At 45.5% G+C, this 15815-nt stretch overlaps 1 protein-coding gene across 5 annotated transcripts in view; it reads right to left on the bottom strand.

The window, feature by feature from the left end:
• Positions 1 to 688: 688 nt before the first annotated feature.
• VCL (vinculin) overlaps positions 689 to 15815 on the bottom strand; it is a 115233-nt gene continuing 100106 nt past the window's right edge. For 2 of the 5 annotated variants that reach the window (XM_021072078.2, XM_005671073.4), the window contains exons 16-22: positions 14894 to 15196; positions 13294 to 13418; positions 11614 to 11799; positions 8203 to 8406; positions 6031 to 6234; positions 5560 to 5664; positions 689 to 2805 (exon numbers count right to left, since the gene is read on the bottom strand). In XM_021072078.2, coding sequence (XP_020927737.1) covers positions 2659 to 2805; positions 5560 to 5664; positions 6031 to 6234; positions 8203 to 8406; positions 11614 to 11799; positions 13294 to 13418; positions 14894 to 15196 — 1274 coding nt within the window. In that variant the 3' untranslated portion in view covers positions 689 to 2658. 5 annotated transcript variants of the gene reach the window in all.

Below are 15815 nucleotides of genomic sequence, written 5' to 3'. Positions count from 1 at the left end.
AGCTAATTCAATAGCCTTAGACATCTCCCTTTAACTCAGATAGGTGGACTCTGCTCCCTCGTCAGCAGCTTTTCCAAGTTAAAGTAGTTACAAATGGAGTCTGCAGTACTATCACACTTAAAGATACTTATCCCTTTTACATCTAGAAAATCAGGCAAAAACAGGTACTTCAAGTACCTGTTCCTACTCTTAGAGCTTCCTCAAGCAAGAAGAGGAACATGTCCCCAAAAGGCAAGCTTTGCCTCATAGTTCTGGTAGATCCCTGACAACCCTATTGTTCTCCATTGGGCTTTGGAATATGAAACCTAGACCTGTGACATTCCTGCACATGTAACAGCTTTAGCTTCTTAGGGTATAGATATGCCCTCCACATATAGTTAGAATCTTCTAAGAAAGACTGCTTCAACCAGGGGATGAGCCCTGTCATCTGGCTGCTTTCCTCTTACTATTAACCTTTGACACTTCTGTTCCTTTTTGTGTGTAATCCTCAAAAGTTGTCCTTTATTACACAGATCTTTGTTAAGTAAATATATTATTGCTGGTTTCTACTTCTAGTATAATATTTGGATTGAATAAAATCCTTTAGTTTTCACACCTTAAGGATTAGTTTCATTGGCTATTCTTCAAAGCCAAGGAGAAACCTAATCTAAAAGTTGTTGTTAAAATAACATACCCATCATTTAGAGAATTATTTATACAAATGTACTTTATTGTTTTAAACAGAACAGAAGAAGAGGCGGAAAATATTTGCATATAACAAATCCTAGCTTATAAATGTTTTTTTAGTGGTGATGTCGCTAATCAGCATTCGGGGATTTTTTTTTTTCTTTTTTAATTTGCTTCACTGTGTCTTGAGCACTATATTAGAGAAAAGCACATTGGCGTAAAGTGTAAGCCAGTGTCTCAAAACACTGGAAGAACTTGGAGAGCAAACATGATTTTTCTTTTTTCCTCTAAGTAATCTTTAGTAAAACAAAAGGTGATCTTTGGCATAGATTCATACTTTAAAGGCATTAATATTGCATTTATATCAGGTAAGCAATTATACAAAGATGCTGAGGGCCTTGAAAATAGTCATCAGTTAAAAGGAAACAGAGGAAGCCTGAGTGTACAGTACCAACTTAAGACAAGTTTTACACATTTGCTGTTAGGATCTAACACACATTGGAAGTGGGAAGGAAGGACATTCAGGCAAGAATTCTTACTCCTTTACTCATCCAGTTCTGGCTTTGGGAAGAAACATAGTTTCATGTGCTGGGGAATGCTTAGACAGCAGTGGTAAGTGTGGGAAAGGAAAAATTGCCTTCTCTCTGACTTTGCTAATAGGAAACATTATGGTGATAATTAAATATTATACCTATTAGTCTCTCGAATAACTGTACTTGGGAGGGGAGGAGGCACAGGGCTTGGTGGTTGTTGGCTGAGAGAGGGAGGAATTACTGAGGACTACTTTCCATTGATTTATCCCCAGCAGTGCCAGAATTCCAGTCTGCAGGTAACCACCTCCCTTACGTAGGAAGTGTCCTGCAAACAGGATTGCCTTTCCATTAAACACTCCTGGGGGGACAAGCACCAATTCTTAGGGTTAAATTTCAAAAGGATAAAAAGGATCTTTCAAAATTATAGAACAAACACATATCTTTAAAATCTCATTTAGGAAGGATATGAGGGAAGAATACAAAAGCCAGGACAGGAGACATGATTTGGTTAAAAATTAAATGCAGCATTTCAGCTCAGAAAGAACAATAAGAGCTAAGAATGAATGGTAAGGCCTCAGCACAGATCTCTGCAGGCAGTGACAAAGCGTGGAGCGCCTGGGAGTGTCCCTGCTGGGAGGATGGGCAGGGCCACGCCCTGGCTACTCTGCCTCTCCAGTGGCAGAGAGCACCAGGACACACAGTGTATTCTTGGGATGGCTGCCTGGGCAGGCCGAGGCAGGATATGGGACGGAAAGTTTCCCTAGCACAGACACTGCTCTGGGGTGAGGTAAAGACAAAAATCACACCATTCTGTGATTTCCTCCTGACAAGTGAAATTTGGTTTTGTATCGTGGGAGACTAGAAGGACTAAATTGGGGAAGGACAGGAAGTGAATCCAGGCCCTATATGCCCGGGCTCCCCAGAAGCCACTTTCCCCTACAGCAGCGAAGCTCACTTCTGAAAAGGACCCAGGTAGCACAGCCAGGGAAAGCAGGCAGAGTCAGCAGCAACATGGAAAGCCCAAGACAAATTTTGGAGGCACAGTGATTTTTCCTTCTTAACCGACATGCCTGGGCCATGGGTCTTGGGAGCCTGGTGACGAGAACTAGGGGTGGAGCAGAAAGGGAACAAGGGCAGAGCAGGGTGTCTGGCTAGTGTTCAGTCTTGGATTCTGAGCTTATGTGAAGTCCATGGGCTGGAAACCCAGTCTGCCTCCTGGGATAGTGTGCACGAGTGAAACCGTGTTTGAGAATACAGGCTTTATACGGAGACACATTTCAAAGTGTCCGAGACAAGAGTATAAATGCTTTCTAATATGAAGAGGCCCCATTCCTTTCTGATAGGTCAGGCCAGGATGTGGCTTTCAACCCCCCCAGCAATCCTGGGCAGTTCCTGGGACTCAGACCATTTTCATTCTGTTTAGCAGGGGTTTCTATGTTAGCCAGGTTCAACCAGGTGTCTACTGGTACCAGGGAGTCTTTCTAACCCAGCGCAGTGTAAATCCAGCATCCGTTCTAATTTTGATTGAAGCTGCTTCTGCTTCTCGAACAGTCTCCTTCACAGATTGCATCAGATTCTGGGCATTGTGAACCAGCATCTCTGTGGCCTGCAAGGAAAGAGGAGCTCTCCATTACTGAAAGTCCCTGATGGAGCCCTGCCTCTAAAACAGGCTTAAGCCAGGAACAGACTGCAGTTTATCTTACATGTACCTGGTGTCCCTTGTATGTGTCTCATCACTGGTGGTTTATACCTGGATCAGCAAAAAGAACCCAAAACTGGACCGCCACTGATTGTGCACTGTACCCTCAGATAGCCTCTAGTATATTCGTTCCTAGTGTTCAGACAAGCTCCTGCCATGGGCTCTTGCAGTTCCCTCTACCTGGAATGCACTTCCCTCAGGTATCCCATCGCTCACCTCTCACCTCCTTCAGATCTTTGCCCACCTGTCACCTTGGTCACCTGTTCACCTCACTTTAAATCACAAACCACCTTCCCAACTCCCAGTATGCCTCATCCTCCAATTCTTTGTTCATTTTTCTCCACAGAATTCACCATCACTAATTGATGTATTATTTTACCTAGGTTGTTTATCTGATGTTTTATCTAATTTTATCGAAAATTCAAATTTCAAGAGGGTAGAGATTTTTGTCAGTTTTGTTTCTGCTGTACCCCAGTGTTAGAGGTATTTCATAAATATTTAATTAATGAATGAAAAAATAACACTGGAGTTCCCATCATGGCTCAGTGGTTAACAAGCCCAACTAGTATCCATGAGGATGCAGGTTCAACCCCTGGCCTCGCTCAGTGGGTTAAGGATCTGGGTTGCCATGAGCTGTGGTATAGGTCGCAGATTCGATTCAGTTCTCCCATTGCTATGGCTGTGGTGTAGGCTGGCAGCTACAGCTCCAATTCAACCCCTAGCCTAGGAACTTCCATGTGCCACGGGTACAGCCCTAAAAAGACAAAAAAGAAAAAAGAATAAAGTAAACTAACTACCTTATATATATGTCCATGGAAATCTAAATAAGTGAATCTTCTAAATAAAAAACACAGGACTAGGATCACGCTAGTACTCCACCATAGAAACTCAGGGACCTTATCAAGCCATTAACCCAGTATTTCCCTTTTTTTTTCTTTTTTCTTTTTTTTTTAAGTTCTTAAATATTTTTGAGCTACAGACCCTTTGAGACACAACAATGGACTAGAATTCCTGATCAGTTTATCTTCTCGCTTGACCAACAAATAGGCTAAAGCCCAGAGAGATCTGGAGACTTGCCAACCAAACTCACACAGTTGTCAGCATTAGAACTCAAAACTTCTGACTTGCAGTCCTGTGTTTCTTCCATTCTACCACACTGTCAGTGTCTACCTTTTGTTATTGGAATATTTAATGGAACACAGTAGATCCTCCCAAGATACATGTTTGTTGATAAACTGATTAACGAAATGATAAGCTCAGAAACTCTTTTTTCTTTTTTTTTTTTTTGTCTTTTTGCCTTTTTGCCTTTTCTAGGGCTGCTCCCGTGGCATATGGAGGTTCTCAGGCTAGGGGTCAAATCAGAGCTGTAGCCACCGACCTACGCCAGAGCCACAGCAACGCGTCTGCGACCTACACCACAGATCATGGCAATGCCGGATCCTTCACCCACTGAGCAAGGGCAGGGATCGAACCCGCAACCTCATGGTTCCTCGTCGGATTCGTTAACCACTGAGCCACGACGGAAACTCCAGTCAGAAACTCTTAAGTCCTATCCTCCCGTCCCTGTTTTTTCTCTTTCCTTTCTTTGGGGCAGAAGAGATCCCATGACAGGAAATAGACTAGTGCATAAACCTTGTCTAAAACACATGGAAGTAAAAAGTGGAGATCCAGTTCCCAAGGTCTGGGAGAAGAGAAGGTTAAGGTGAGAGCTATTGAATTAAAACATGGTAGTTAAGGCAGCACTACTGGCCCTAAGAAAAGTAGCCTCCTTGTCTCCTCTAAAGCGCACCTTACTCTGACTCCCGGCCTAGAACTGTGACTTCTCCAAAAAGAGGGACTGTGTCTATTTTGTTAATCAACTCCCCTACATAGTAAATAAGACAGTGCCACATACATATCTTATGTATGATAAGCCTTGTCTGGGCAGTTCAACAAAAGAACTGCTACCTGACTTAAGAAGAAACTGGAAGTCTAGCTCTCAGCAGGCCCTACTAGAGGGGAGATAAGGAGAGAAAGAGGTGCTCAAATGAGGGCTTTTGAGCCACATTTCCAGGAGGCAGCGAGGAGAAATCCAAGAAGCAATTGCCAAGATACATATAAGAAACATCACTTACGCAAACACTCCCACAATCTTTATTTCGATCTCCATCAAAGAAACCAAAAAAAAAAAAAAAGAAGCACCTCCTTTGAGAAGCACCTCATTTCAGTCTCTGCACAGGCCAAACCACCTAAGGTCCCTGAAAAGCTTTCACCATTCATCCTCCCTGAGGTACTTATCACCCAGAGAGCAAGGAAGCAGAAATTCGCTCCAACTAAAAAGATGCAGTGGGCAGGAGGGAACAGGCACTGGAGGCCTTGAGAGAGCCAAACCTCTTCCATGGAGGAAGGGAACTGAGAAGAATCCTAATGACTGCCAATTCACCTAACCTCTCAAGACCTCAGTTTCTCATCTGTAAAATGACAGAAGTCACACAAGAGCTTTATTTCCCCTTCCAAATTTCTGATGCATTTCTCCAGCACAGATGCCCTTCTGAAAGAGTTAAGACCATCCCACATACTGAAAACTCATTTCACAGGTACAAATTTCCTCAAGGCTGAATTAAATTGCTACAATGTGGCACAGAAGCTGCTGTTGAGAAACCATTAGCAGCAGGCACGTACCTGCTCAGACTCCTCATCACTGATGTTGGTCCGGCCCAGCATGGTGGCCTTCACTGTGGACAGGATTTTAAGCTGGGTGCTTATGGTTGGGATTCGCTCGCATACCTAAAAAGAAACTTTAATTTAGTATGTTTCTGTGTTTTTCTTGCCCACCAGCTCCTCAAGGGCAAGACCTTTTCCATCTCTGTATTCTTAGTGGCTGGCTTGCAGAAGGTATTCAATAAAATAGAAGGAGCAGGATTCCTCTTGATTTTCCCCCTAGCATCAGTACAGTCCCTCTGTCCAGAAATGGAAGCGTTAAAATTCTTTCATTTGATTCAGAAATAAACCTCCCTGAATCTGTCCTTCCCACATACACATGTGTGCCTCCCTTTTCTGCCGTTTCTTCCCATTCTGAAGTGCCACCTCCTCTGTGCTCAGCCAGTTCTCTCCTGCTTTTCTCCCTCCCCAACCCCCACTTTTCCCAAGTACCTGTAAGAGGTTGGTTCTAATCCGCTTATCTGTGCACTGCTTGGCAACCTCCTTGGCCAACCGAGTCACCTCGTCTGAGGCCTTGGCGATGTCCTTGGCACACTGAATCAGTGCCCGCTTGGTACCACTGCCCCCTCTGACCAGCCGAGACATCTCGGCCATTAGCAGAGCCATGCGCTTGGCTGCTGCAATGATGTCATTGCCCTAGAGAGAAGCAAGGTACAGTGTGAGCTCAGCCCACACCCTGGCCAAGTTAGGGAAGGAAGTAGAAGCACAGAGACGAGAGGGAGGGAGCCTGCCGCTCTAGCAGCCCTTAGGAAGATGAGAAGAGGATAGATACACAGACTGTTCTTGGGTCATGTGGAGAGCACAGAAGAAACAAAGAAGAGTGAGAGAGAGCACGTGCCCCAGCACGCAGAGAGACAGAGAAAGATATCACCCGACCGGAAAAAGGAAGACTTGGATATTAATGTCAAAGGGCAACATGTGCGCCCCAGGCACAGCAAGGAACAAGCACTTCAGCATCTCCAGGTTAATGATGTCAATAAAATGGGGATGGGCCCAAGAAGTTGGTTAAACAGGCATTTCCTTTCTGTGGGGGGAAAGCAGTAGAGCTGGCCTGAAGGGAAAAATACAGATGAGCCTTTCCAGATGCTGAAATCATCTTTATCCTTATACTTGCTACAAATAGCAGCCAAGGACTGTCACTGCTAAACTAGAATTTAAACCAAGTAACTATTATTTGCTTTGGTGGAAAAAAAATATATATTTTCTGACCGAGACTGTTCCTGCCTTCCATCTATGCCTCTTTATGTCTTGTCAGCCTAATAAAGGAACATGTTATTTTACTTCTTCACATTTAAAAGAGCCAAGAAGCAGTTCTTCAGTCCCCTCAGCTAAATGGCTTCAATTAAAGAAACTCAGCCGAGAGTACTGGGGGAGACTTTGAGAACATAAAAATCATGAGTCAAGCTGTAAATGGAACTCCCCCACTTCAACTGATAGCAGGTTTTCTTACATTTGGCATTCTGGTTCATTAAAACCCTCATGAGCCATAATAAAGTAATGTACAAGTAATTGATGCCTTCAAAAGGCTCATCTTTTGGCTGATAACAACCAAAAATAACAAATGGAATGTTTAAAACTACATAAAAGGCCAGGCCCTGTGTGTTTTTCCCATCATGCTATTCCACTTCCATACAATGCAGTGAGGCATACACACACATGCCACTGCAGGGCGCTCTGTGAGCGGCTTCCACAGGCACCGAGAAGTGGCCAATCATTTATGCTGGAAGGCGTGTAACATCTCAGGCAGTACTGAGGCCAGAGAGAACACGGGTATGGGGAAGAATTCATGAGAACAGGCGTGTGTTAGACGAGGCTGGCTGGGCCCACCTCTTCTGGTGTAGACCTGGGATCATCCCAGGAGTTCAGAACCTTGGTTAGAAGTGTAGTGCCAGGGTTAGCTATTTATTACCCATCATTCTTCAAACTCTTGCCACATGCCACCTTCGAAGGGAAAGAAGGGCTCACCCCCACCTCCCACGCCCTAAAGCCAAAGCTCTGTTGTTCCTGTCCTGCAGCCTTGAGTGCTCTCTCTTCCCCACTCCCATCACCTCAGGACAAGCAGTCAGTGAAGCCCCCTTCCCCATGGGTTCCCATTAAGGCCAGCATTTGCCACAAAGCCAAGTGCAGGACAGCAAGCATTCCTCCCTAGACCCTGCCATGTAAAGCTACCTCTCACCCTGGTCACCTCTGCCTGAGTCGTCAGTGAGAGGTGGGGGGGTGAGAGGGGGCAGGGGGGAAGAAGATCAGGCCAAATGACTTAGTCTACAATGATTCCTGACCTGAAAGTCATTGAGAGATGCATCCACAGCTTCCCAAGGGGTTTACAGTTCCAATATTGACCACAAGGTCAGCGAGAAAAGGAATCCTTTCAAAAAGTGACCCCATCTCTCTCTAGCCCCAAAACATAAATGCAATCCAATTAATCTGGCATTAGCAGACCTATCAAAATGGTGAAGCCAGTCCTAATAACAAGGTGCAAACAGACAGATGCCCTCCCCGTTCAGACTCACAGGACCCGCACAGATCATGAGTGATGCAATGTGTCAAGGCTGCACATGGCCGGATGCATATGGAGCAGCCCCAACTGGGGATGCTCATCAGTACCTTACTAGACCACTTGGTAGCTTCCCGATGCAATGACTGAGCCGCGGCCAGAATGGGCTGGTTGACCGGCTGACTGGATGGCATTAACAGCAGCTCAGGTTCGTAATCGTCTTCCATGTCAGAGGGGACAGGGAACCCAACAGCATCAGCCGCATCTGCCTCAGCTACAACACCTATACCCACCTTAGCGGCTGGGTTACCCGGCTTTGTCGATGGCAGGAAGGATGAGAAACAGGGACAGTGTTAGTAAGAGCACTAGGTCTCGGGAAGCTGAGCTTCAGCTGGTTTAGTAACCAAAGCTTGCCTAGGATGGAAAAGAAAATGGATACTCTCCAGGAGTCAGATGAACCAGCTCCACAGAAGTGGGAATTAGCCTCCAGCGCCAGCCCATTCACAGTAAGGGGGAGAGACTTACTCCAGTAGCAAAGGGTTTCCAGAGAAGTGTTTATACAAAGAAAGCAAGTGGCATCCCTTGTTTATACACTTACTAGCAAAGTTAAATTTGCCAAGAGTAATTCTCATGTCAGAACAATCTCTGAGAAGCCAAACAACCAAACAATAGTAGCTTATTACCTTTAAAAGGAATCCAGAGGGAAAAAGTAAAGGCGGCCACACAAGTTGCTTGACTAGACCAAAGGGAACACCCTGCTGGCTCATATGGACACTGTTCTACATCTTCCTGGACAAGAGAAGTGTCTCCGGTCAGCTCTGCAGCTGCCGATACAGACTATTTCCTTCAAGAGTTAAAAGTCCCAGAATTTAAAACGATACACTGGAGGCAACATATCAAAGGAGGAAAGAGGCAAGAGAAACAATGATAAGTGAAGAGGATCATCAGGTACCCTGCAGCCCCCCACGTGGAAGAAGCCTCGAGAAGACACCTCCTCCAGCCTCCAGTTAGGGAAAACCTAGACTTCAGAGCAGCTCTTCCTACCTAATGTCTTCAGAAACAAGACTTCCACAATCTCCCACTGCATCCATCACTAGTACCAATTCAGATACCACCTAAATCTCGCCAGTCGCACTCACTCCAAACTCAGTGTACATATTTTACAGATAACACATGGACTTGTCAAACGGCCGAGGCTGAGTTTAGAGGAGCTCAACACTGTGAGAATAAGACCCGTGATGGGGAGAGAATTAATTTTATAGCAGGGATGGGAATTCCGAAAGGCCAGGAAGGAAGCAAAGAGATCAAATGATGAAAATAGGCTTGGGGAGAGGGGTGTTAGGAAAATGAAAGGAATTGCCCCAGGGAAGCCAAACACTCATATAAAGAATGACAGAATGCGGAGGGAGAGGGATGGACTGGGAGTTTGGGGTTAGTGGATACAAACTATTACATTTAGAAAGGATAAGCAACAAGTTCCTACTGTATAGCACAGGGAACTATATCCAGTCGCCCAGGATGGGCCACAATGGAAAAGAATATAAAAGATGAAGATATGTGTAAAACTGAGTCACTTTGCTGTACAGCAGAAATTAGCACAATACTGTAAATCAACTATACTTTAAGAAAGAAAGAAAAAAAGAGTAGCAAACACAGGTTCTTTATACCAAACATCTCTAACCAAGAGGAAGTAAGAGTCTGTGTGGAATTGTATTTGAGTTTAATACAACTCCTAAAAGTCCTAAGCTGCACGGCAAGCCTGCCTCCAAAAGGTGACAGTTAAGTTGGAGAATTCAGGGCCAACAAGGAGTCTAGGTACCATCTAAATCCTTTCACCTAAACTGCTTCAATCAGGACTCAACCCCATTCCTTAGAGGACAGGCCTGCTCACTGCTGCTGGGGTTCAGAGTCCCAAAGTATACAAAGACAGACAGACTGACAGACACACAAACTCATACCACCACCCATCTCCCTAATCCACACGGTTCAAGTAGCTCCTGACTTCACAGAGTTCAAAGTCAACAATCTCCAGATGTTCCAAATCTCCAGAGAGAGACCTAAGGATTTCTGGTGACAAATGGCAGAGCAGGGAAACATGTAGGCCACTGCTTCTGCTGCCTAAGCTTTATGTTTTTCTTTACAATTCATGTGTATGTTATGTTCCACTGTACAAGGTATCTGGGGTTTACTATAATGAAATTTAAATTTTCTTTAAAATCTTTGCATAAAACTAATCTTCACTGTCACCCCCACCCCACTCCCCACATGCACGGGGACTCTGCTAATGGTCCCAGGAGTATGCACGCCCCACTTGGAGAATTAGAATTTTAGGTAATTCCACAGGTCAGGTGGAACACCAGCAAGGTCACCGTTCCTTGGAACCTGGGCTCAAAGCTACCAGTTCAGAAAAATACAGAGTTAAAAAGGTCATTGGAATAAGCAATGAGATCCTGCTGTACAGCACTGGAAACTCTCTCTGGTCACTCGTGATGGAGCCTGATGGACGATAATGTGAGAAAAACAATGTATCTATGTATGTGTGACTGGGTCACTTTGCTGTACAGTAGAAAATTGACAGGACACTGCAAACCAACTATCATGGAAAAAATAAAAATCATTAAAAAAAAAAACAAAAAAAAACCCACAGTCAAATCCCCAGCCTGAAAAAAAGCAACATCAGTAGTACATGCAGGAGGTCCCTACGGAACCCCATTCAATACAAGAGCTTGAGACAGCTGAGGGAATGAAAAGAATAAAGGCAGAGAGATGTTGGGAATAAGGACGTAGAGTCATAGAAGAAACAGTTCAGAACTGACTCAGAACTACACTCCACGGCAGTGTTAACAATCATTTTTAGCTCTTACCTAGAGAAGCTACTACTCGCTTTTTATGATTTAGGACAAAACAAGCAAAAGTTACTCACAGGGCATGACCGCAGTGGCACACAAATTTTCACCAACCATGTTAATGTTTACACTTCCAGATTTGTTTAGTTGGAGTTAACCTGAAGCAGTCTTGAGCTTTGGGGTAAGACGATTTGGAGGAAAAAACAAAGTATGTACATGGCTTCTAAGACATCAATCTACCTGCTCTCTGAGAAAAAAGAAGGAAAATGCAAACGTTTCATGAAGCTATAGCAAAGCCCACAAAAGACAGTGCCATGTTTGGAGTATCAATAAATAGCAAGAGAGTGTCTAAAAACATTCAGCAAATCCAAGAAAGAAAAGCAACTTCTCAAGACCAAATGTCCAGCATCAGGGCAGCTGATACGCTAGAGGGCAGAGGAAAGGAATCTTCCTCTCAAACCACAAGCACCCTAGCTCTCACTTCAGCTGCTAGAGGAGAAACCAACAAGCACCAGAAACATCTCACCAGACCACAAGAAAGAAAAGGATTGTGCTATTGGCAACAATAGGAACCAAAGCAGAGAGAGGGTGACTTGCCAAATAAACAGACTCTTCCTCCTGGGCTGTGCGTGTGGTTCTTCATCCTTTCTTAACAAGAAGAGTTTCGTTACTTACCTTACTGGACCATTTGCGAGCTTCATCATGGAGCTGCCTGGCAGCCATCATCATTGGCTGGTTAATCACCTCTCCGGCTTTCTGCTCAGGGAACTCTTCATCCTTCTCCTCTGGTGGTGGAGGCCTGGGCGGAGGGACCTCACCCTCAGGCAGAGGTGGTTTGGGAGGAGCAAGCTCATCTGTCAGCTAAGAAAGAATTAGCAGGTTGTAAGTAAAGCCCTAGGAGCTACTCCCCACTAGAATTCTTTCCTTTCCTTTAAAAGACATCTCCGGAAAAGTCATCCACATTCACTTCATTTAAGACCACCCACACTAAGCACAAGACCACCCGCTTCAATCTCAATAGAAGCATATTTTCCTTCCTTTTTTTTTTTTTTTTAATCTGCAAAAAGTTAGCAGCTACTGTTTCGGACATATTCCAGGGAGGCATGCACAGCATTGCTGTACCAAGGATCCTCAGAGAAGGTCTAAATTCTGGCCCTGACTGTGTTGAAGGGCAGCTGCCTAAGCATGTAACTTCCCCCCTGGGCCTCGGGTTCCTCATCTGTCAATGAGGGGTATCTAGACCAAACGACCACTAAGTTCTTAATTTCACATGGCAAGACTCTATTGATCAGTAAGAATCCATTCCCCTGGCCTAAACCACCCGCCAGCAAGAATCAATCAAATCCAAAAGCATCAGGTAGTTCTCTGGTGGCTCAGCAGGTTAAGGATCCAGCATTGCACTTCTGCGGTTTGGGTGCGCATCTGTGGCGCAAGTTCAAACCCTGGCCAGGGAAATTCTGCATGTTGTGGGTGTGGCCAAAAACAACAAAAAGAAGCATTGAAGGCTACGGAAGTCTACTTCTAACTAGGTTGTATCTACAAACTTTTTTTTTTTTTTTAAATGGCTGCCCTTGCCACATATGGAAGTTCCCAGGTTAGAGGTTGAATCTGAGCTGCAGCTACCAGCCTACACCACAGACACAGCAACGCCAGGCCTAAACCTCGTCTGCAACCTACACCACAGCTCACAGCAACACTGGATCCTTTAACCCACTGAGCATGGCAAGGGATTGAACCCACGTTCTCATGGGTATTAGCAGGGTTCTTAATCCACTGAGCCACAATGGGAACTCTGTTATCTATAAGTTATTGCCCAGTTTCCCTCCTCCTAAACCATTTACCTATGGGAGAAGAAAAAAAGAAAAATTCATGATACTTTGTGCGGCATCAAAATTTTTAAATTATGGTTGGGGAAAAATAATTTTTTTTAAAAAAAAGGACTATACTTTTGCTACTAGAAAAAAGTCAGGCTAAGGAAAGAACACAGAGTCTAACCACCTCAGTTTTGCCATCAACTGGGAACACAAATTCTCACCACAAGCTGTGCAGATTATTTTCCCACTCCTCACTAACTCATCACTCATCACACCCACACTCACCAAAGCCAGTCACTCTCATCACAGCAGGCCAACACCACAGACCCCCACTTAACCCAGCACACCCCATGCATAAGCACTGCGTCAGGACTCCACTAGATTCCAGAATGAAAGACCAGTTGTGCGTCTGACTAAGTTTCAAGAATAAGTTCAACAAAGCCCCCTAGGGATTGAGGCTCCAGAACAGTCTACCTCTCTCTTGCTTCAGTCCCAACACCCTGATGCTCAATTCTCCCCCTCTCTCTCTGAATTTACTTACGCGGAGCTGTTCAAGGTCTGGCGGAGGAGGCGGGAAGTCAGGCTCCTGAGGTTGGAAGGCTTCTCTCACCTTGGCCACGGCTCCCAGGATCCGGTATCCTGAGTCCAGGAAGCTCTTTTGCAGGCCTAAACACAGACACCGTCACTTTCAGCTGGGCAGGTCCGTGCCCTGGAGCACTGTCCAGCAGAAGAACTGGTTTCCAGTAACAAAAGCTGGATATGCAGCTGCCAGTGAGCAGCACAGGCAGAGACTGAAGGGAAAAGGAGGTAAGGGCCTAAGGCCAGCAAAGAGTCACAAGTGTCACAGACCAGCTGTCCCCTGTAGTGCTCAGTGTGCTGCCTGGTTTACGTAACTAGTAAGTACTTAGGACATTGCTGGGCATGAAGGCTTTGGGCTCAGGTGGTGCTCTTTGCCTCTCACACTGGAGCAGCCAAGAGAGAAGCCTGCCCCACTCAGAAAGGGGAGCTGGCCGTTTCAGATGTGCACACGTTCCCTGGAGCCCTTCTCACCTTTCTCCCTGCCCTTGGCTCGGCTTGGCATTCAGCATATTAACCCCTACGTTGAGCTGTTGCTACTGTGTCCGGTCACCTAACATTCAAGAATCGACTCAAACTATGAAAAACTCCACAGAGGACACTGAGCATGTCCTTAGTGATGGTGGGTTGAGAAAACTAGAAAGATTCTGCCAGGGCTGGGGACAAGCAGGGCGGCCCCCTCCTCCCCACTCCCTCACACTGGGTGGATTCTACTCACAGACAAGGCTACAAACATTGGATGCTCACAGCAAGAAGGAATTCAGATGTTTCCAACCAAAAAAGGAGTGGTAATCTCTTTAGCAGTAATGAAAACACAATCAAAATTCAGCTAAAGGAAATCCAGATTTTTTGGTGTAGGACCAAGATAATGACCTAGGAGACCCATAGGTCAATTTAAGCCCTCCAGATTTGACAGAAATAGAGAATGTTGTTCAGAGCAAAAGCATTTTAAGAAAAGCAAAAGTTGGAGTTCCTGTTGTGGCGCAGTGGTTTAAAGAATCCGACTAGGAACCATGAGGTTGCGGGTTCAATCCCTGGCCATGCTCAGTAGGTTAAGCATCCGGTATTGCCGTGAGCTGTGGTATGGGTCACAGACGCGGCTCGGATCCCACGTTGCTGTGGCTCTGGTGTAGGCCGGCGGCTACAGCTCCGATTGGACCCGTAGCCTGGGAACCTCCATATGCCGCAGGAGTGGCTCAAGAAAAGGCAAAAAGACCAAAAAAAAAAAGCAAAAGTTATGCTAGTTACATAAACTAAATGGTTGGTAACCTGGCTATCAGGCAACTTTTGAGAACTTTCCAAAATAATGACAGGCGATGTTAAGAAAGTGCAGAGAGGATGAACCAGAGAAACTAACGATAACCCTGCCAGTATTGCAGGAAATATTCTCTCCAATATATTTTGGACAGGAAAAAATTAACCTATAGCATCCTCAAACTAAGAATCTGCAGTATTTGCTCCCAGACTTTGTATGTAGTGGCTGTGGGGTGCATACCCTCTCCCCAGCCAGTCGGCTCCCTGAATTAATCTCTCAGCTGAGGTGAATCACACCAGGCTTTGCTTACCAGGGTCAGAAATGTTTCCTGCCACAGCCTTTGCATCCATCACCATTGGGGAGATGGTTTTGCTCAATTCGTCAGAGGCAGCTTTCACCGCCTCACGGAACTTGGGATCCTCAGAGTTCTCCACCTCCCTCTTAGCCACCAGCAGAATGCGGTTGGCCCGACGAGCGATGCTGGTTGCCCCAGCAACCAGCATCTGAGGCTGAATGTTGGCCATGGCTACTTTACACTTGTCCAGGTCTTTTTTAATCGCTTCTTCGGAAGCATCCAACAGAGATTTGGTGTCAATGGCTTCGTCCACCAACCCTGTCCAGAGAAGAGAAATGGAATTTAGGCGCTGTTTTAGAAGAACAGAAACTCCAAAACTCTGGTGTCCACTCCAGCTTCTCACATGAAAAGTGCAACACCCATAATTCTCACCTTCGGCTCAAAGCCCTTCTTAACATAATCAAAAGCCTCCAGGTGATTACTAAACACACAAAAATTTAAAAGGGAGGATATAGCCCAGGAGGCCAGACAGACTCACGGCATTTATACCAATTGTGGCCACCGGACTTCTTGTATCTACCACAGACAGGCCGAAAAGGATCAGGAGGAAACAAGGATTGCGTCTGAAACCCTCACCACATCAGCGCCACATTATCTGTTAACAGCATTTTCCCCCCTCCCGTTCTCACTCCCCAGCCATCTGTTGCTTGTTGGCAGCTTGAAGTGCCCAAAAGGAGCCATGCAGAGGATTCCAATAACCCTAACAGCCTGCTTCTTGTTTCTGTTACCTCACTGCAGACACCTCCGGAGCTCCGCTTTCATCTCTGGCTGCTACGGCCCCCTGTCCCTGCAGGTTGTACAGGGAAGCCAAAGTGCCTACATCCCTCTCCCCTTCCTCTCGCATCCCTCCCTCCACAGAGGACGAAGATTCAGAGGT

Source organism: Sus scrofa, chromosome 14, assembly GCF_054392235.1.
Source record: "Sus scrofa isolate SSC_HxYL_T2T_F1_AM1 chromosome 14, Sscrofa_HxYL_maternal_Yorkshire_Landrace_v2.0, whole genome shotgun sequence".
NCBI lineage: Eukaryota > Metazoa > Chordata > Mammalia > Artiodactyla > Suidae > Sus > Sus scrofa.
Note: the sequence above shows the minus strand (reverse complement) of the source record. Positions and strands in the feature narration are given on the sequence as shown.